The following is a 22349-nucleotide window of genomic DNA, read 5'->3' as shown; positions in this document are numbered from 1 at the left end:
AATGTGTTTATTCAGGATGGATTTCTTCTGACATCAAAAACTTAATGTCAAGCACTTACACTACAGGGCAACCAGAGAACACTGAAGATAATAACTTCCCACCAGCAGAGAATGGCAGCAAATATCACAGAGTAGATAGAAATTTCACAGCCGAAGACACCATAGTTTTCTTAACAAAAGTAACAAGGTATAGGTCACACAATCAGATGAATTTGCATTCTCCCCCTTCACTTTCAGCTTTAAATTTCCTACTCCTGTACCAGTGAGTCAAAGGCAACAGAGACAGTGCTATAACATTAAAAGCTTAATTTTATAGATCATGAAATATAACCATAGGACATTATCCTGGCCTACCACCAACTGAGAAGATAAGGACTTTAAGAAAACCAGAGCAGCAGAAATAATCTCTGTAGGACAATTGTAAAGGGGTCATGACCAGAAGAATTTAGAACATGTGTATTATACAACCAAAAGTTGTATGATGAGAAGGGCATAATATTGTGGATAACCAACCTGAGGCTGATGAAAACAACCTCCCTGTTCTCAGTTTTCCTGTCTGTGATGACCCCATTACAGCTCTCTCTGGAGAATCGGGCAGTAGAAGAGTTCCTCAGCTCTAATGCCAACAGGCCATACTGTCAGTTCTACTTCTGTCAGTACATCACTTAAGAGATTTATGCAGGGCAAATGGTACGGGTGGGTGTGGGTTTAAGATTTTGAATTGACACTCTTATTACTTTACAAATGTGGGGCAGGGGATTAAAATTTAATGGAATGCTGTGAAACGAGGTTCAATCTCTTTAAAAATGTGGAATTAGTAATATCTCAGACTCAGAATTTATTTCAAGATAGTGATGACTTAGTTCCTAACACAGCAAATGCCTTTGGTAGAGAGAGTCATCCAGAGTCTACCTGTGATGTCAGATTTTCATGCTTTGGGACTGATACTTCACTTAATTTTGAATGCAATTATTTTCTAGGTGTTTTAGAATAAAGATTAAAATCTTTATGATACTTTCTATTTTATTTTTATTTTTTTTTGTTTCTATACAACTATGCTATTATTAAACAAGTTTCCATTAGAATTCTTTTGTTTCATGTAGCTTACTGTAGACTAATGTTAAATAAAGCATTGGTTTCCCTGTAAGCGTGGACAGAATTCCTTCAAATATGTTACCTTATGTTTTGCACTGAATATTACTGAACTATTACTGTCGCTACCTACATAGGAATTCATTCAGATTTATATTTTGCTACTTTTTACCCATTTTTATTTACATATTTTCTTTGTATATACTGCATAAAAAGTTGTTCAAATTTATTTTATATTGACATGCTTTTTGTTGTCAATAATCACTGAAATTCTGGCCTAGATTTTCATGGTGCTGAGGGTAGTGAGTGCTTCTATGTACCACCGTTCATTGATTCCCAAGACATTTCTTTCTGAGAATGTGATTTTATACTTTTTTCCAACAGAGTTTGTAGAATATTATTAATTATCCAGAGCTTACATTTCCTACTTAATTTCCAGCCATACGGTACTGTATTTACATACCAAAATAATTTCTTTATAAAGCTACTTTAAAAACATTTTTAAAATGTGTATTAATAACATACATATATTAATATACATAAATAATATTATTTTTCCCAAAATTTCCTTGTATATTTGAAACGCATCTTTACACAACAGTACATTTTATATACTGGCAAATATTCTGTTTGCATTTCTGTGTCCATTTCTTATTAAAGGCTTAGAGTAATCTTCATAGTTAAAATTTTAATGGCAGCACAGTAGTCTAGCATTTTGTCTCATTTAGTAAAATGTTCCCTAATGTTGGACATGTAAGTTGCTTCCAGCCTTCTTTTTTTTTTTCTTTCATCATTTTTTTTCATGGTTATTACTTATTTAATTGAACTGATATATGTTTCACCATTTCCGAAATGTAAAGCTAAAATAAAATAAGATTTTAAGGTGGTCCCTGGCTGGCTCAATCCAGAAGCCCCACATTGGGTGTAGAAATTCGTTAAAAAAAAAAAATTCTTTAATAAAGCTTTAAGAGTCCTGTTAACACATTTAATGAGTAGCAAACTAGGAATTAAGAGTAAAACTCTATTCAGGACTGAAGGGATGTCCTTGGTTTTTTTTCAACAAAAATCTCCCATTGACTAAAGGCTATGCAAATAGTTGTCAGTTTATTAAGCTCTGAATTGCACAAAACTCCAATAGGTGGGAGAAATGGCCAGGATAGAAGGATGTGGGTTGTGGGGGCAGCCAGTCTGCAGGGGACAAGTGCTGGAGGCCAAGGTTCGGGTCTAAGACTGTAGGCAAGAGCACAGGCTGGGAAGAAGTCTAGCGGCAGAGGTTAGTGCATTCATCCAAAGCCCTTGCTTTCCAGTCTCTAGGAGGCCGATGCTTTCCTCAAGCAAGGGTTTTTGCTTTGCAGTCATTATCCTGACCTCCACTACAGCTAAAATCCATGTACATAGAACTTTTTACTTTTGATGAAGTAATCTACTAGACTAGTATAATCTAGGACTACTCATGATAAAGGAACTAAGTAAGCATCTTTGTATGATGATGATGAATATACTTTCTGGAACAAGGGGAGTTATAGTTTTTGCTTATATATTGATATGGTTTTCCAAAGGGATTTGGATAATCTACCAATTTAGAGTAATAAATAGTTATCTCTATGGAATTGAATACTTATATTTTTTATTTACCCAGGGGTTTTAATTTGTATTTCTGTAGTAATTAGTGAAGATTAACATTTTCTTCATATAACTGATTATTTGTGTTTCTTCTTAAATCAGTTGTCGGTTTATATATAATTTGCCATTCAGGAATCTGGATCATAAAGTAGATGGTACTTTTTATTGCGGTAGCTCAAAGAAAATTTCATTAATTTTGCTTTTATCTTTCAGAGCCCTTTTGAATTATCTTCACTCTCCTCGATAAATACAAAGGCTAGGGAGACAAAAAGCCATGTCCGTGTTCACATAGTACACTTCACACTTAGTAACAGTCTGATAGCTGTGTTCTTGTAAAACAGGTTCATGCCTCTGCTTAAAAACCTTAAATTCCATTTACTCATGTTTATATTTGGTTATAGCTCAAATTTGGTATATCTGGACCTCTAGAAAGAAACTGGTGGGGCACCTGGGTGGCTCAGTCAGTTAAGCGTCCGACTGGCTCAGGTCATGATCTGATGGTTGGTGGGTTTGAGCCCCACGTCAGGCTCTGTGCTGCCAGCCTAGAGCCTGCTCTTAATTCTGTGTCTCCCTCTCTTTCTGCCCCTCCCCTACTCATGCTCTGTCTCTCTCTCTGTGTCTCTTTCTCTCAAAAATAAATATAGAAAAGAAACTGATATCAATAGCTGATGGTAAATTTTTGAAAATAGGGGTGCTAAGGAAAGTTTTAGTGGGTAACTCAAACATTGTACACAGTGTGTACAAGAGAAGGCTGGGTCTCTACACAGTGTTAAGTGACTAAGAAACCTGATTTGGGAAGAGAGAATCATATGGTTTTGACTTACCAACATTCCTTCTAGCTTCAGTTTTAAACTTTTAGAGCAATTTGGAGAATGTAGAAAACTGATAAAGAAACCTTTTGCAAAGGAGAAAAGCCTCCTCCCAGAGTATAGAATCTGGGTAATTTAATAATTAGAGTTTATTTTTGTTTTAAATCATAGTAAAGGAAAATCATACGTGTCTTCGTGCTCTGAGCCTTTAGGATATCTGACTCTTCCTATGTAGGTTCACCCAGTGACAACTTCTGCCAGTGACAGGCGATATACTTAGTATCGACTTGTGAATCTAAACATACAGGGAGAAGAAAAATGTTTTTCAAACAGGTGTTAGAAGGGAGGGACAGAGGAAGGAAAGTAGGGTGGCTCAGTAGGTTGAGCGTCCATCTTCAGCTCAGGTCATGATCTCACACTCCGTGAGTTTGAGCCCCACGTCGGGCTCTGTGCTGACAGCTCAGAGGCTGGAGCCCGCTTTGGATTCTGTGTCTCCACTTCTCTCTGCCCCTCCCCTGCTCATGCTCTGTCTCTGTCTCAAAAATAAATAAATAAAAATTTAAAAAATAAAAATAAAAAAATAAAATGAAAGCACAATGTTTTAGACTTGGCTTTTTAAAAATACTATATTTTACAGATACATTGCTTGATATTTTTAATTGGACATTTTCCCCACCTTAACTAATTTACACTTTTAATTTTATGACACTTGGGTCAATAACATTTTACTGGGTATTTTTATGAAGCAGTATTCTAATAGTGATTCTGTATTGCCGCCTTGAAGGGTGCAGTGAATGATTAAATGTAAAATTCTGTCCAGACACATGATGGAGCCTCAGGAAAGTGCTGCTTCCTGCAGGCTATTTGACAGCTGTTGGCCTCCATGTGATATTTAAGTCACTGTGAAGCATTAGAATAGGAATACCAATTTGCAACCAAAACGTGCTTCTGAAGCTTGAGAAACTTCAGACCAGAAAAGCTCTAGACATCACTTTGAAAGGTTTTTGATGAGCAAATTGCAAATATTAGCACCTCTGAACTTAAAATGTTACCTGTTGATATAGAAAAGTGAATAAATATTCTTGAATGTAATCTCTCTTCAAGCCAAGAAAGTGAAACTAGATTGAAACAAATTGAGAAACCTAAAAATAATTTTAACTCCTACCTAGATGGAGTTCAGATGGTCAGTAATCTCACCTGGGCTTTGAACTCCTAGAAGACTATAACAATATCTGTTTATATATTCCAGATTATTTACTACACTACTTTGTGTATAGAGGATGCTCAGGATATATAGAATTCTGGCCCTTCATTTTCATTGAGAAAGACCTTATCACTGAAAGTGGAGATTGCCACATTTCTATTCCTTAATGAGGAAAAACTAGCACCTGGCATACTCGAGGCACGTCACTGCCAAAGACTGTTAAAACCATGTTGCGGTTTTGTAGTGACAGACATGAATTTAAGGACATTTATGAACTGTCTGCATCATTATAAAGCCCTGTATTACTCGGTCCTCTCTGACTTGTGCTTTGGCCCTGATTTGGCCAGCTTTTGGGACATATGACCTGTGTAGTCTCATAGGGCCTGGAACTTGGCTTAATGCTTTGCTTTCACCGTCTTGAAATTATTGATAATTTCTTAACAAGAAGCTCTTGTCATTTGTACTAGGCCCCACAAACTATTAGCCAGCCCTGCTGGTAATTCTTTCTGTCATATAATTCTGCTTAACAACACTATATGATAAAACCTATCCCTTACAGAGTTTACTTCTTTTGAAAATTTTAGGGTCTTTTGAAAGTACTGGTTCATTATTAAAAATACTTATAGAGCCCATCTTCCTTTCCCTTCCCATCTCTCCTTCCCATCACCATGCCATGGAGGCAATGCCATGGAGGCATTAACCATCTGCCATCTGAAGAAAGGGAGAGTAAAGGTAGGGAGTACAGTGGTAGCAGCTTGAGTAGTTAGGAGATTGGTTATACTGAGCAAATAAATTATTTGATTTAGCAAAAATGTAAATACATTAAAGATAAAAGAGCCAGATTTCTCACTGTCTGAAGGGATTTATAAACACTGAAAGGTAGAAAGTTGAATGCTGGATTAGAATTGTAATTATCAGCATGAACTCATGGGGCTTTTAAATTTACATATAGATATAGTTATGGATATATAAACATATATGCATGCATGTACATACATATATGAGTGTGTGTGTATATATATATACACATAATACATACATAAATTTCTTGGTTGTTTATACTGAGAGTCTAGAAGCAATGATACCTCAGTAGTAATGAACACAGTGAGTGCCCAGATCTTGGTTTATAAATACCATTCTCCACTTAAAAGAATCAGGGCTGCTTGGAAAAATGGCCAGTTCCAGGGCTGGGACAGCAAACGTACAAGATAAACCTGGAACATCTTGTTGTTCCAGAAAGTAAGGAAATATCCAAGGAATGAGGACATATCAAAAAGACCCAGAAACCAGCCTGAATACACACCTACTGACCAAATCTAATTTAAGCAAAATAAATAATGTTAGTATCAGATTACAGCTCTTTGAATGAAATAGGAGTCCACGAGTTCATAAATAAATAAATAAATGGAGAAGAGGAAGTTCTTCCTTACAAGCCCAACTAAGAAATGCAGAAGGGATGATAATCACCAATTTGACAGCCATTATTGAGATGGTGAAACAAGAGTCAGTGGTGTATGTTAGACTAGTAGTTGAAGGGTTGATGAGGAACAAGATTTTGTTCTGATACTGTGTGCTTGTTTCAGCCCTCGTACTGTAAACAGGCATCCTTTTCGCAATCTGCTTAACCCATTTTTCACATTATTGTGCTTTGTGTTGATTTTGCTGTTTAAAGTGGCCCCACGCAAAGCGCTAAAATGCTTTGTATCTAGCATTCCTAAGCACAAGAAGGCTGTGATGAGCCTTTGAAGAAAACGAATATTGGATAAGCTTCATTAAGACATGAATTATACTGCTGCTACCCACAAGTACTATGTTAATAAATCTGTTATATGTTAAATAAAGTATCTTTAAAAAGAAACACATAAAACAGAGTTATGTATTGATCAGTTGAAGAAAATGTGACCACAGGTTCACAGCAACCTATCCCTGCATTTTCTGCAGGAGCTGTGTTTAAGTATTTGTGAATTCAGTGTGCAAGGTACCTTTATGGAATTTAAGTGCAGAGAGTAACAAGAATCGAAGTATCTGTCACATAACGGGTACTAACAGTGATTGCCATTGACTTTATCAGATTAATTTCATGTCATGTATAGCAGGATTTTAAATTTTACTTTAAGTTGTGAAAGTACAGATATTTGTAAGTTATTTGTAAAATGTCTCCGCGTATAAAAGGGCATTTAGAAGACTTGAACTTTGGTTTATGTAATATGAAACAGCAAAATATTTAAAACAGTATATTTGCACATTCCTTGCTGAAATAAAGCATATTTTTTTACTTCAGTAACCTTCATTTAGTTGCATCTGATTACTAATTTAAAATGTATTTGAGTTTAAGAAAATAGTTCCAGGGCGCCTGGATGGCTCAGTTAAGCATTCGACTCTTTGATTTCAGCTCAGGTCATGATCTCATGGTTTGTGAGTTTGAGCCCCGCATCTGTCAGTGTAGAGCCTACCTGGGATTCTCTCTTTCCCTCTCTCTCTGCCCCTCCCCCATTCATGTTCTCTCTTTCTCAAAATAAATAAATAAGCTATATAAAAAAAGAAATTACAGTTTCAAAGATAGAAAGTTTTTTTTACTAAAAACTGTAAGTAAACCACATATATTAACTAATCACTTAAAATATATTTATTCAATATCATTCTAACTTTGAACTCCCTGTTGTGTCATTCATTGTCTTAAAGAATTTTGGCTTTTCATTGCTTCATATAGTGTCTAATGGAAACTCCATTGGCTTCCAGAGCCTAATAGATTTACTGTGTATAGTTTTTTTTTTTAAGTTTATTCATTTTTGAGAGAGAGAGAGAGAGAGGCCAAGCATGAGCAGGGGAGGGGCAGAGAGAGAGAGAGGGAGACACAGAATCCGAAGCAGGCTTCAGACTCTGAGCTGCCAGCATACAACCGGATGTGGAGCTCTAACCCAGGAGCCACGAGATCATAACCTAAGGTCAGAGGCTTAGCCAACTACTGAGCCACCCAGGCACCCCTGTGTGTAGGGTTTAATGTTAATTGACTGGCCTTTGATCCTTTTGAGTGAATGAGAAATATCTTATTAGAATTGAATGGGTGAATTAGCTAATTGTATGTACTTAACATTTGGAGGGATAAGTAAAAAGAGAAGAAAAAGACTCGAGATAATTCAAAAGCAAAAATGAGAAGAAAGGATATTTGGTGTATTCTTCAAGTCTTTCTTCTAATGAGCCAAATATTAGACAAAACAAACTGGGGACTTGTCTTTGAATAGGAAACAGATATGCTAAGTATATTCTTCAGATTTGTTTTAACTTTTATCTTTAGATGCTGATTTCTGTCTAAAAGAGGGTGTTGGGGCTACCAAAATAAAACTCATAACTTACAGGTTTGACTGACATCTACTTGATGCCTGGCACTTTATGCTGTGTTGATGGCTGGAAATAGAATTTTCTCCACTCATTTTTAGGCAAGCTGTAACTCTTCTAATGCAGGGTTGCTTCTAATTTAGATTTATATGAAACAAGGGAAAATATATTCTTTTTAAGTCCAGTTGTTGGCTAAACCAGGCTTTTGAGCTTCCTGGTTACTTATCATTCAGCAACGGGTATGGGAAAGTGTTTATAAGCCATCAATAAAGTAGTGCATTAATAATAATTGTTATTCTGAGGCACCTAGGTTGCTCATTCGGTTAAATGTCCAACTTGATTTCAGCTCAGGTCATGATCTCATGGCCTTGGATTGATCCCCCCATCCGGCTCCATGCTGGCAGCTCAGAACCTGCTTGGGATTCACTCTCTTCCTCTCTTTCTTTGCCCCGTCCCCCAGTGCTCTTTCACATGCACGTGTGCGTGCGCACTCTCTCTTTCTCTCTGAAAAATTAATAAACATTTAAAAAATAGTAATTATTTCTCCTCTTTAGACATATTGGATTTCTTGTTTTGTTTAGTACATATATCTCTTCAACCAAAAATCATTACTGATGATGATCAGTTTTGTTTTATACTTTGTAATCTTATAAAATGATTTCCATCAGGTGTTTCTCACAAAACCCCTGAGTGGTTGGTGAAAATCATGATTTCATGGATGGGAAAACTGAGGGACAGAGAAGCCCTGAACCTTGCCTCCTGGTTAGAATATCCTTCTTTTCTGATCTCCTCTGTAGATTTTTGTATGTTTGGGTTTTTTTGTTTCCTTTTTTAAAATATCCCTGCCTTTCTGCTGTAGAGAATGATTTATATATTGCAACAGCTGATTTTTTTTTTTTTTCTGCAGAGATATTCCAATGCCCTTAGTCAGCTCAGGAGTAGAGCATGGTAATTTGAGAGAGCTGGCATTTGCAAGAATGAAAGACCTTGGAATACAGGTAAGAGTCTGACAGTAACTGTTGAGATCAAAGTAATCTGAAACACAAGGCACTTAACTTTGGAACACACAGACTCCCAAGTTTGGTCAAAAAGTTTTCATATACTAAAGGCATTCTTACTAGGTGTATATAAAACATGAAGTTGAAACCAGTGGTTGCAAAGGCTGCATCTTCTCCCTTGCACCCCTCTGCTTGCTTCTAAAAGAGCATATTTGTCGATTTAAGGGTGCCAGATGCCAACTATGATCTCAACTCTCTTTTTTAAATTTTGAAGTATTTCTTTTTTTCTTTTTTTTTTTCTTTTGAAGTATTGGGTGTTCAGTTCTTGACTAGTGGAGATAGAAGATATGAGTATATGTTTGAAGACACCAGGATTACCTGTGTAAAATGATTACGAAACAGTGCTATTGCCCTGCTCCACCCCCATGTTTTTTCAAGTACTTATTTCAGATATTTACTAAACACCTTCTTTCTTCTGGCCTTGGACATGCAGAAGAGCCCAGGAATCTGCAACTTAACAGTCTCTGCACATGATTCATAAATCACAGTAAGGTGATTATAACATAAATTCACAGTGCCCTAGAAACTCCTTCTTAGAGCTGCTAAAGAGGAAAAGCCAGAAGTGGGGTCAAGGCCTGAGCATTGATTGCTGGGCTCTGCCTTCAGCAATTCAGATTCACTAGGTCTGGAATGGAGCTGTGGGATGTTCTCATGAACAATACAGACTTTGAGAGACATCGTTTTGAAGACTGCATGTCATGTTTGTGCACCTGCCCAAGACATTTTATTCTCTCAGTCAAATTGTTATAGAGAAACCTTTTCAGAAAATTGTCCAAAGGAGAGTTTGTGAACATGATCGGCTTATTCTACAAAAGAAAGAAAAAAAAGACAATTTCAAGTTCTGGAAAAATAGCAAATACAGTAATCAGAGTAATTAATAGCACCAAACAAGCAGACAAGTCTGTATTATGCCCGTTCTTCTTCCCAGTCTCCAGCTGTCCTTGTCTTCCAGCACCTCTCTCCTCTGAGAATACCACAGCCAAAGTGACTGACCTGACCTGGTTATCCTGATAATTTCATCATCTAGCTATCGTCGTTAACCCTGTATCCCTTATATTCTCTCTTAAATTGGGTTTGAGTCTAAACACTGAAGACAGCTGAAAGACATCTAGCTCACAGACTGTCTTTACCAGAAAATGAGCACACACCAATCTCTGCTTTTAAAAAGCATTCTCTCATAACACCCCCCCACCACCACCACCAAAAAGGCATGCAGGTGTTCATTAAGAGCATGTAACTATAGCTTGTTCACATGCAACCTACTGTATAGAACTGCTGTAGCTAAAAGACAACATCTAAATGTAATAGATTTGTAATTACAGAGACTTGTGATCTTTGTTTGCTATATAATTTTTGAGTTCATGGATTCCACATTAAAGCGTTATTATCTTGGGCTCATGTCTGGAACATGGAAATAGCTTTGTTTTTATAAAACTGAATAGTGAGCTCTTATCTTTCTCGTGGAATTCTTTACATATATAACAGCACTTCATAAATAATGCTGTTTTAGTAGTATAGCTTGCATGACATCATCACATTTCCTAGGGTGATCTTTTCTCACTGGTAGAAAATGTTAGAATCCTGAAAATAATTTTTACAGTTCTGTATGGGAAAATATACCATGGGATATATAATGGAATACTGTAATGACTCTGTAATTATAAATGTCAGGCTATGTAGTTATGTATACTGTATTGTGGAATAGAAGTGAGGGTCACGGGGTGCCTGGGTGGCTCAGTTGGTTAAGCATCCAGCTCTTGATTTCGGCTCAGGTCATGAGCTCACGGTTCGGGAGTTTGAGCCCTGTGTCAGGCTCTGCGTTGACAGTGCAGAGCCTGCTTGGGATTCTCTCTCTCCCTCTCTGCCCCTCCCCTGCTTGAGTGTTCACTCACTCTCTCTTGCCCTCTCCCTCTCTCTCCCTCCCTCCCCTCCCCCCTTAAATAAACATTAAGAAGAAGAAAAAAAGACGTAAGAGTCCTATCACATAAGCTTGGCCATACAAGAAGCATTGCATGTATATCATCTGCAGCCTCCCAGTGATGCTCTTGTGACTGTGGTTCAGATGTATAATAAATAGCTCTAGGTTCCATCTTTTTTCTTCCTTTCCTCCCTCCCTCCCTCCCATCCTTTCTCCCACAGTGCCCTTCTCTGAAAAAAAGAAAAAGTACCACAGCAGTCTTTCCAACTTCTAAATGATACAAGCATGGTAATGCTAAAAATGTTAATGCCATAAAATGATGAAGATATTTAAAAATTAGGAATTTGCTTTTTACTCTTCTGTATACATAGTTTTGGGTTCTACTTATAGGTACAGCTATATCCCCTGGGTAAAAAAAAACTATTTCCAGATTTTAGGACATATGTTATTTGGGTATCATATATTGATCTCTCAATTCTAAGCTTGTTTGTAAAGCAATACTATACTAACTTCATACTTTGTTTTCCCCTATCCTCAGATTCATTAAAGATGGTTTTATTTTTAAATTTAGTTCTTATTATCTCATTGTAAATTATGTCCAAACTTAATTTTGAGCTCAGGGTTTGGTGGAAAGGTATGAATAAAAATTGAATTAGTTAACCCAGTTTTGTATTTGCCCCTTTCCTCCACTTTTTTTTCTTCAGTGTCGAGACGTGAGAACCAGAGAGGTTGGAATCCAAGAAATTCATCACAAAGTACGGCCATACCAGGTTAGTTTCTTCATTTCATAGAGAGATTGGGTCCTGTTCATAAATTTTTTTCAGACCTGGACCCACACTTTCTGACCAACAGGACTGATCCCTAGAAGTTAATAAGTAAACTAAGCAAAGAGTAATTGAGGATCAAATATAGATGTTAAGACAGGAAAGACAAATATGAGGGTGGCTGAAATGTAGAAAAGACAGGTTAGGAAAACCAAGTCTGAACTTCATTCTAGATCAGCACTGTCCACTAAAACCTTCTGCAGGGTTGCAAACTATAATCTGTGCCATCCAATGTGGTGTCAGTCCAATGTGACATGTGATGGTAAGTACTTAAAAAGTGGCCAGTGCAACTGAGGAACTGAGTTTTAAATTTTATTTAATTTTAATCCAAATATAAATAGCTACATACAGCTAGTGGCTACCTTCAGGTAGAGCTGAATGTGATCTGTTTATCTTTGTGGGTACTACAACTATTAAAATTATTGCCCATTGGTGGTAATCAGATGAATTCAGGGCCCTTGTCAATAAGGGTTCCACAAAACTTAAGCCTGATGCCTAAAAGTAGTCATTGTAATGAGTTAACTTCTCTCCTATGTACCTATAATGCCTAGCTATATGCCAAACTTTCTGTGGGGATTAGCTCTTTTGTGGAACCCTACTTGAGAGAGATTAGATGACACCTGCATTGATATTTCTGTTCTCAAAATGCATGGTTTGTTTAATTGATGTTTTTAACATCTGGGACCTTTTGAAGAAAAAAGTAGACCCAAGCACAGTTAGTCATTTTTCCAAATTCTTGTGCAATCCAGTTAGTTAGTAAACATTAAGTTTGAGAGGAAATTTAAGCATTGGTCTGAATTGTTCACTTCACTACTGGTACAGTCAGCCTATCTTCAGAATGTGTCTGAGTGTGACCATGCCCACATATGTAGGTTTGTCTCTGAATATTGTTACATATTGCTTATGCAGATGCAAAATTCAAGGGCCACTTGAACAATGAGTTGAAGAGTCAAAAGCCTATGTAGATTGGTACCACAGAGCTTCCCCCATAAGCTACTCTCCAGTTCTTGAATTTTCTTTAATGTTTAATCTTATAACTAGTCATAATATTTTAAGGGCCCTGTGGGATGCCATATTTTCTTAAAAGCCCATCAAGGAACAAGTGACCAGTAACACATTTTTCCCCCAAAATCAGGTTTTAGTGGAAGAACTAAAGGCTAGAAAATGAAACCATTGAGGACCTAACAGTTCTGGGGCTCAGTGGTGCTCCCAAGAGCTATGCATGTGACATAATATGTAATTTTACCTTCGAGACTCTTCATGGAGGATCAGAGGTTTAAGTACATAGAAGCATTTACTGAGCCAGATCTCTGTAAGAATCTCAAGGTTAATGAAGTTCAAATATTTATGCAGTTAGAATTGTTTTCCTTTTATAATATTCCATGAACAAGGCATGAACTCTTTCTTAATCATTGATATTTGAAAGTAGACAAGTAAAAAGAAACCTAATTCGTGATTATTTGTTATCCTTAATTGTGTGTATTAACCTAAATAAATACTTACAATTATAAAAATGAATTTTCTCTAATTTAAAAAACTTTGTGTGTGTGACTTTTTATTAAACAGGTTGAATTGGTAAGGAGAGATTATGTTGCGAATGGTGGCTGGGAAACATTCTTATCATATGAAGACCCAGATCAAGACATTCTGATTGGCCTCCTGAGATTACGAAAATGTTCGGAAGAAACCTTCCGTTTTGAATTGGTTGGAGGTGTTTCCATAGTTCGAGAGCTGCATGTGTACGGAAGTGTAGTCCCTGTGAGCAGTCGAGATCCTACTAAATTTCAGCATCAGGTATCCTGTATTCCATTTCTATTTGACTATAATTAGAAACTTGCCCAAAGGAGGAAGAGAGAAAAGGAATGGGCAGAAGGAGGGGGCAGAGGCAGAGGAGGAAGGAAGAAGGGGGAAAGGCAAGGACAGAAACTGAAGAACTAATATTGTATGTTCAGAGATGTTTTCTTTTGAGTGTGAAGGAGGAGGAGCGAGAGACAAATTGGAGACTCAGGTAGAATATAGTATTAGATTGAACCATATGAAATTGCTATTTTTGAAAGTCAGAAATGGCCTAATACCAGCAATTTCATATGATTCAGCAGCTATGTATTATGAAATCAAAGCAGATGATAATGTGAAAGCACTTGTGAAATATTAAAGGTCTTCATAGATGCAAGCTATATCTGACATGTAGTGGAATGCTGTTCCACTCCCCACAGACAACCTAAATAAAGAAATAACTCACTCTTTAAAATTTCCAGGAAGTGGCTTAAAACCACTATTGGTGGGTACAGAGTAGACCCCAAACTTAGTGATTTAAGAATATTGCCTGCTTTCAAAAACCTTTTAGATATTGTAGGGGTGACTAATAGATACAAGATTAGATGCCCCAGACTTCATCACCTAGAGATTGCCTAGAACTTATTTAAAAAGAGACAGGAAGTTGAGAGGCAATTGCCCCCTTGCTGTGATGAGATTACATCATCCACAGAATACCTTTTGATGGCTTTTGTTGCAAAATTATTCCCTTTTTTACTAGTCTGCTACAGGGTATTTTTGGTATAATTGAATGGTTTCTCTTTTCTTACTCCCATGCATTTTTTTTGTCACTCTTATTTTAGCAGATTTTAGCAACTACTAAATATTAGCCTTTTTGTTTTACAGACCCCTCTTACTGACTTCCTTTCTTCTCAATTCCCTAATCCCCTCCTTTGCTCCTTCCAGGGATTTGGCATGCTTCTGATGGAGGAGGCAGAAAGAATAGCTAGAGAAGAACACGGATCTGGGAAAATAGCTGTTATATCAGGTAACTGGAGAAGAGCAAAATTCATGATTCATTCACATTTTAACTTGGTATCACAGTTAAAACTATCTCAGGCCTCTCTTACCCCTATTTATGATTAGTCAGGATTGGGCCAAGTACAACAGTAAAAGACTTGTGCTCACACACAGAATTCCTGTAAGCAGTCTGGTGGAGTAGAGCTTTCAGAAGCACGGAGTGGCAAGACCAGTAATCGGTGTCCTATCTTTCTTGCTGTCACACCAGTCATCTGTCTGCCCCACTAGTCGTCATTTCCTCTCTTGTGCTTTGTGCCCAGTTACTCTGTCTGGGAAATTGAAATTTGGTGACATGGATCCAAGAAAAAGTAAACCAGTGTGGCTGTTATCAACACTGTTGTTCAGAAAGTTAAAATGGAACCTCAGTTGCCAGTACAAGATATTTAAAGGCAGAGTTCTTTGCTCCATAAATATTGCTCTCAGTGACTTTGCTTCAGGGAACAGCTTTCCCTTGTTTGCAGCTTTCCCCATACTTTGTGTGGGACATCACACAAAGGGAAGTGGGCACAAAAAGGAAATTCTAGTGTGAGAGAAAAAGAAATAATATAGATACCCTTTCACTCCTACTGTTTAGTACTATATCCCAAAAATTGCTATTCCTAATAAGCTAATGTGGTAAAAGCCATGATCAGAATGTAGGGTTTTTTTTCCTCCAGGTTTATTTTCCCATTAGAAAACATGCTCCTTTCTTAAAGCAGATTCTTTTCTTTTAAGATCTTGTAAATAATCTTTTCTGAAAATGAGAGTTGAAATGCGTTTTTAAAAAAAAATCAATAAATTGTTGCTAATCAATATATCAACACCCTTGCCCAGGTTTTAATGATTATAATTATGAAAATGTAATGACCCAGGCTCACTTAATCATTTAGTCTGGCTATGGTTTTTGGCATTATCCAGATGGATTAGTAAAACATTTCTTAACATAGCTAGCTTTATATATTTTTCTCTGTTACCTTAATTTCACTAAAAAGAGGCTCACCTAAGTGATACTGATATTTGTAATAAAAAATGTTTACGTCTCAGTTGTAACCTGTGGTTGTCCAGAAGTCAACCTTTCCTGTTCCCCGAAGAGGTCCAGCCTGACTTGAGACTTACTCTACACACACACCTGTGAAGGGTTGAAAGCACCTGACATTCAGCAGTCCCTTTCGCTAGAGCACTGTCAGTGTGTTCAGCACAGTACTTCTCAGGCTTTAATGTGCTTGTACATTATCCAGAGATCCTGTTAAAATGCAGACTCAGGGGGCGCCTGGGTGGCTCAGTTAGTTAAGCTTCTGACTTTGGCTCATGTCATGATCTCACTGCTCGTGGGTTCAAGCCCTGCATCGGACTTTGTCCTGACAGCTCAGAGCCTTGAGCCTGCTTCTGATTCTGTCTCCCCCTCTCTCTGCCCTTCCCCCACTCGTGTGTGTGTGTGTGTGTGTGTGTGTGTGTGTGTGTGTGTGTGTACGCGCGTGCATGTGCACACGCTCTGTCTCTCCCTCTCAAAAATAAACATTAAAAAAAATTTTTTTAATGGAGATTCAGTCTGGGGTGGGGCTTGAGAGCCTGCATTTCTAACCAACTTACAGTGATACCTGTGCTAATTGTGTCTTCAGACCACATTTTGAATGGCAAGGTTTTCATATTCTCTTCCAAACCATTAAGGGAAAGATACTCTCTGTGACCATGGTGGGGCCTGCACACCCGCAGTCTACTGTGCAGTCACGTGGTTTTCTGGTATCTGGGAACATAATCAATTTTACAACCGAAGAACATTGGTATTCTATTACTTCTCCACATTATTTCATTAACCTTCATAATATCTATCCATTTGTAGAAATGTTACATGCAGAGAGGGCCCCTGACTTGGCTGAGGTTCTATTCAGGCACCCATAAGAGCCTTAGTTTCTGCTTTTTATGAGCAGGGTGTCTTTCTAAGTGGAAATCAGCATCTGTCCTCTTTCTAGCTTTTTATCATAATCTAAATAATAGCTCAATTTCAGATCATCTGCTTGTAGAATTTTTAAAATAAGAGTCTTGCTGAAAAAAGCTGGGAAGAACCTTTCTCCTTAGCTGCTACAGTAGGACTACTAGATTTCTGTATAGGGGGTTTCTTTGGGCTAGTGGGTTTCTGTAAGAGCAGTCCTGGATTGTCTTTTGGAACTAAAGTGAGTTCTGTGGGAGGAAGGAAGCATTATTTCCTGTCACTCTAGTCTCTAAGTTGCGTCATTGCTTTCTATTAGGGAAAGCACATAGTACCTTGACTTTCTCTTTGACTCAAGATCTGATCACCCTTCTAATGAAAAAAGCCAAGAATATTTCTCTATGTATGATGCATTTTATTCCTCTAATTTAGTAACATATTGTTCAGTTAAGTTTCTGAATCAGACACCTGAGATGTCCATTATTCAGAACTTGGAGTAGTACAGATTTAAAGTATGCATTATCATCACCTTTTATGTAGCTTTTGTCCTTCCATGTTTGTTCATATTTCACTTTGGTCTTTCTGCTTTGAGTACACTGTGTGTGTGTGTGTGTGTGTGTGTGTGTGTGTGTGTGTGTGTGTGTGAGAGAAATTAGTTTTTGTAAAAAGTCAAACAGTTCTCCATAATTTGATCCTTGGAATGAAAATCTCCTCATGATCGCAGTGGTGCTTGTCTACTGTGTTTATTCACAGTGCTTCATTAGGTGTGCTGTATAGGAAGAGACACTTGGTGGCGGGAGAGTTTGGATTCCATTCCTGTGTTGACTGTAGCCCTCACTTCTTGTGATCTTGGATAATTTCACTTGATCTCCATTCTTCCCTTACTGAAAAAAATTGGAGTAGGTTATCTTCTACAATTCTAGCAGTCTAGAATTCTGCCCCTTAGTGTTTTCATCTCTTTTAGTTCTCAACATAACCACTTGTGTTTTACTGATTACATTTTAAGTAGATTCTTTCCTGAAACCATGTTAGGAAGCCCTTTAATTTCATTAGTAATTGCACTTAGTCTCCTTGTATGTTAGATATTTGATGATAAAAATGATAAAGTTTCCCATGGTTAGGTTATCCTATGATTTGTGGATACATATTGACTTCATCACAATTTGGTGCTACTTTGTGACCTAAGCGTCATATGTTTTTTTCTGACCTTGTCCTTGATTTGTAAATCCATCCTTGTTCTGGTCTGCAGGCTTTTGTACACAGTGGTGGCCTACATATTCTGTCCTGGCATAACTAGTAGCTTGAGTAAGGGAGAGACAGGTCATTTATCATTCTGGTTACAGTGACTGTAAGAGTAATGCACTTATGTCGAGTTGTTTTTTTTTTTTTTAATTACATTCTGATTCATTATGACTTCCCCTCAACTTGCCAGCAGATTTTCTGTTACTTGGATTTATAATCTTTGATTCTGCCTCTAGACAGTGTGATTAACTGCACAGTAGATCTGATTTGAATCACTAGTCAGACTCCATGTGTTCTGTTTTTCCCTGTTAAAAACAAATTGGTTTTTATCTTTGTTACCTCAATATATTTTGTTTATAAAAGGTATATACTGAATATTTTACAGCTAATTTATCCTTTTTTAAAAGACTGATTTTATAGCTACTTGAGGAAATTGAAAATTTTCTTGTTTATTAGAGTCAGGTGAAGCACTTAGACCTTTTAGATTATTCATTCTATTTTTTTAAGTATATATAATTGTCTTCGTAAGTAAACTGTATTTCAAAGTTAACCATCAACTCTAAATTTGAAAATTAAAGCAAAAATGAAATGATTGGCTTCATCAGCATCAGAATCACCAAGTGTATTGAGTGTCTCCTATGTTCAAGGGACCGGAGTTGAGAGGGCAGATCAAGAAAGTATGAGATACTACTGCCTGGACCTTGAGGGGTGTTGAAATTGGGCTGCACAGTTAACTCAATCTTCACCCCACAGATTATCCTTAACTCCAGAGGAAGATAAATTTTTCTCTCTACTTAGACTATATCTCAACTCATGATTAATTGCTTCAGAATAAGAAAACAATCTTTTTTGTACATACAAAATGGGTAAACCAGTAAGGTAAGAACAACCAGTTTGTAACATGTGTGGGCAGTTAATTACTGCTAAATAAGCAATTAATTAGTCCCTATTATATCCAAGTGCTTTAGTATCTCTCACCAGCTTATGTAGCTTCTGTCAACATACACCTGTTTAAGATTAACAAATTGTATCTACTTAAAAACCATGATGTTTATCTATGTGGATTTTTATCTCTCTTTCCTTTAAATATGATAGGATGAAGCCATTTTTTTCTCTTCCCTGTCTTATGGTGTCAAGTACAAGTGATTATACTGTAGAACCTAACCTACAACATTTGAAATGCCATCACTAATAATCACCATGGAAACTGGAGATCTCTGATGTTACACTGCCCGTACCATTTCCAAAAGGGCAAATATAACTGTTGATAGCTGCTATTTAAAAAGCCACTTAATATACCCAACAGATGATTTTTTTTTTCTTTTGGCAGTTTTGGCTAGGTATCAGATCCAATCATGTTACTGTTTCTGTTTGCCAAGCTAATTACTATGCATCAAGACAAACAGCTATTCCCAAGCTCCCCCTAGTACCTTCGTCATAAGCAGTATTCTATTTGTGTTCTTTCAAGTAGAAAATTAATATGGCCATTGGCCAAGAATTGTACAAGGCTGATAGATCACACAGTGATGGTGAGAAATGAGGAAAATGTCTGAATGGTTGATGACAGAAATCCACTGAAGTCAGAGACTGTTAGCCATTTTGTTTAAACCCATTTAAAGTCAAAGAAGAGAGAAGGGGGGAAGATAAATATATAGGATGAATAATCCTTAAACCTTAAATATAGAGTGAGTAAACAAGTCACTGTGGAGAGGAGATCATTCTAAAATCATGATGCTCAGAATATGATTCTAAAAGCTACATCTACAATTCCTACTAGTGAAAAAACCAACATGCCTATGCCTTACATAATCCAATATGGTTTCCTGGGACTGAAATTCATGGTCTTGTACCCCAGAGCCAGTGTTTAATGATATGTGGGCAGAAAATAACAGTCATTTGGTTTCATTAAACTACAAATGGCTTAGATTTACTTACTGAACCCCAGAAACTTCACCTGTATTCCAGGCTGCAACCCATCTCCCTTTACTTAAGGTGAAGGTAGTTTTATTCTCTGCATTATAATCTAGGTGAAAAGAAGCGTACATTTGTAACTAGATGTGTCTGGTAATGGACTCTTGATCCTTACCAAAATGCCTAGAAAAGCTTTTCCTCATTTTTGGCTTATTTGTTTGCTAAGGATACAGGAAGCCTGCCAAATGCAAACCAGTTTGTGCCGCCTGTGTGCTATGTGCATAGGACTTCTCAGAAAGGAAGGGGAAAGATTGTGTGCTCTTTTGTAGTTTCTGTTTCATCCCTTTACATAATTTATCTTGTAATAAATTATCCCCTAATGAAATGCACATTGTTAGGGTTCTGTATATTCCTCTATTTATTCCACTTTAGCATTCTAACAATTAAATGTTTTTTTAAATGTTTATTTATTTTTGAGAGAGAGAGTGCAAACAGGGTAGGGCCAGAGAGAGAGGGAGAGAGAATCCCCAGAAGGCTCTGCACTGTCAACTTAGAGCCTGATGCCAGGCTCAAACTCACGAACCATGAGATCATGACCTGAGCCAAAATCAAGAGTTGGCCACTTACTTACCCAAGTGAGCCACTCAGGTGCCCCCATATTTCTTTTTTGGTGCATGTTCCAATAGGATTGTATTGTGGTGGTGGGTAATATCTTTCTGTTTAAAGATAATAGATAAAAACATAAAATATTGCATTGCTACAAGAATTTGATTCTTAATCATTAGACTAGCAATGATATGGAATACTATTTTGCTAGATAAGAAATTAGCTAAATGTTTGCCAACTGGTGTGTGTATTGCAGCTGGACTGTGGAGGCAGCCTTGCATAGCTCCTCCCAGGACTCTGCATTCCCTGATTTGTTATTCATTCATTTGTAGAGGAATCAGGTACCAGATTGTAGTACTTTGCATATCAAGTGCATTATACCCATCCCTCCCTCTGTATTTCATGACTATAGTAACTAATGCATGTTTTCCAAATATTTCTTAATAGGCCACTGGTGAGTGTCCACTGTTTGGATCTTATGGTGAGGTTTCCTAGGCAGAAGCTAGTGATAGGAGTAGGTAGTAGCTTGTTGGCACAGGAGGAACAGCATCTGGCAAGTGCTGTTTCTCTTCCTAGGTCCATGCTATCAAGTATCCTTGTATCTCAGAAATGTGTACATTAATGTCCCAGAGGACAGCCCTGCTAATGTTGACATGCTTAACATATGTATACTTTTTCTCCCCATTCTTGTTCCTCTTAGTTTATAGATATTGGGAATTACGACTGTACTTCTGCTTGGGAAGAGGAATAGTGCTATATCATGTGGCTTCTAATAATATTCCTGAGAGGTCTGGGTGCTTTGATATAAATGACTGCCTTTGTTGTAAAGTTAGACGCTTCATCGGCTTTTTTCTGAGGAAGGAAGCCTTCTCCAGAGTTGTCTAGTCTAGACTTCTCATCATCTGCTGTTCGTCACAATGTCTGATTTTAGTTTGTTGCAGTATTAACTCCTTATCAATGTAACTTTCATGTGGTTAGTACTGTTCGTTTCTATAAATATTTGACATTGTTATAATCCACTCAATTTTTGATAAAACTTTTCTCTTTTAGATCTTAGAGGCAAGGATTTGGCAGATTCTTCCCCTTTGGGTGAGCAGATTACTAAATAATTCTGGAAAACATTGATGCTGCCTTCCTTAGCAACCAAGATACTGTTTTTATAGAGCTTTTTAGTTTAAGCATTTCTAATTCCAGCAAGACATAACACAGGGAATTTCTTATTCTTTTTATCACATGGCTTGAACTGTTGTCTCTGACTCACATTTCTGAGACATTAACTGATGGATTTAGGGTTTTAGATTGTGGCCATGGGATTATATTTCCTTATGCCCCCTGCCCCCAATCCTCTACCTCCCTGAGCATCCAGTTGTCTGGTTTATCCACCATTTATGAATGAATCACTGTTGTTTGGTAAAGCAGTCCAGAAGCCCCAGATCTATATCCTATGTGCCCTGTTACCTCTTACTGCAAATCCTACTAATTAGTGGTTGTTTTGGTTATCTCTTGTTGTGTAACACATCACCCCAAAATTTAATGGCTTAATACAACAACCAATTTATTTTCTTAGTGATTCTGTGGGTCAGAAATTCAACTGGGCATAGAGAAGATGGCTCACTTCTGTTTCATGATGTCTAGGACCTTGGCTGGGGTGGCTTAAATGGCCATCAGCTGTGACTAGGTTGGCTTGTCTGGAGTTTCAGTTCTAGCTGGTAATGGGTGCTCAGTTGAGACTGTCAGCATGAGCACCTTGGTTCTTTTCCACCTGACTTGCATTTCTCATAGCATGAAGGCTGGGCTCTTAAAGGAAGGGAGCAAAGACTAGACTTAGAAGTCCCAGAACATCTTATATTCATTATCTGTTGCTGTGTAATAAATAATCACAAAACTTAATGTCTGAAAACAAGCGGTCATCACAATTCCTGTAAGTCAGAAATCTAGAAGTGACTTAGCGAGGTACCTCTGCCTCAAAGTATCTCATAAAACTC

The 22349-nt window shown here is 37.3% G+C and overlaps 1 protein-coding gene across 1 annotated transcript in view; it reads left to right on the top strand.

Annotated features, from left to right (window-relative positions):
• The window catches only part of ELP3 (elongator acetyltransferase complex subunit 3), a 98524-nt gene that overhangs the window by 63126 nt on the left and 13049 nt on the right, over window positions 1-22349 (top strand). The window contains exons 11-14 of the mRNA XM_049632394.1: window positions 8972-9062; window positions 11745-11810; window positions 13431-13658; window positions 14586-14667. Of these exons, the coding sequence (XP_049488351.1) occupies window positions 8972-9062; window positions 11745-11810; window positions 13431-13658; window positions 14586-14667 (467 nt within the window). The remainder of the gene's footprint in view (window positions 1-8971; window positions 9063-11744; window positions 11811-13430; window positions 13659-14585; window positions 14668-22349) is intronic.

Source organism: Panthera uncia, chromosome B1 (genome assembly GCF_023721935.1).
Source record: "Panthera uncia isolate 11264 chromosome B1, Puncia_PCG_1.0, whole genome shotgun sequence".
In the NCBI taxonomy this organism is placed as follows: Eukaryota; Metazoa; Chordata; class Mammalia; order Carnivora; family Felidae; genus Panthera; species Panthera uncia.
This window is presented reverse-complemented; position numbering and strand designations above follow the sequence as displayed.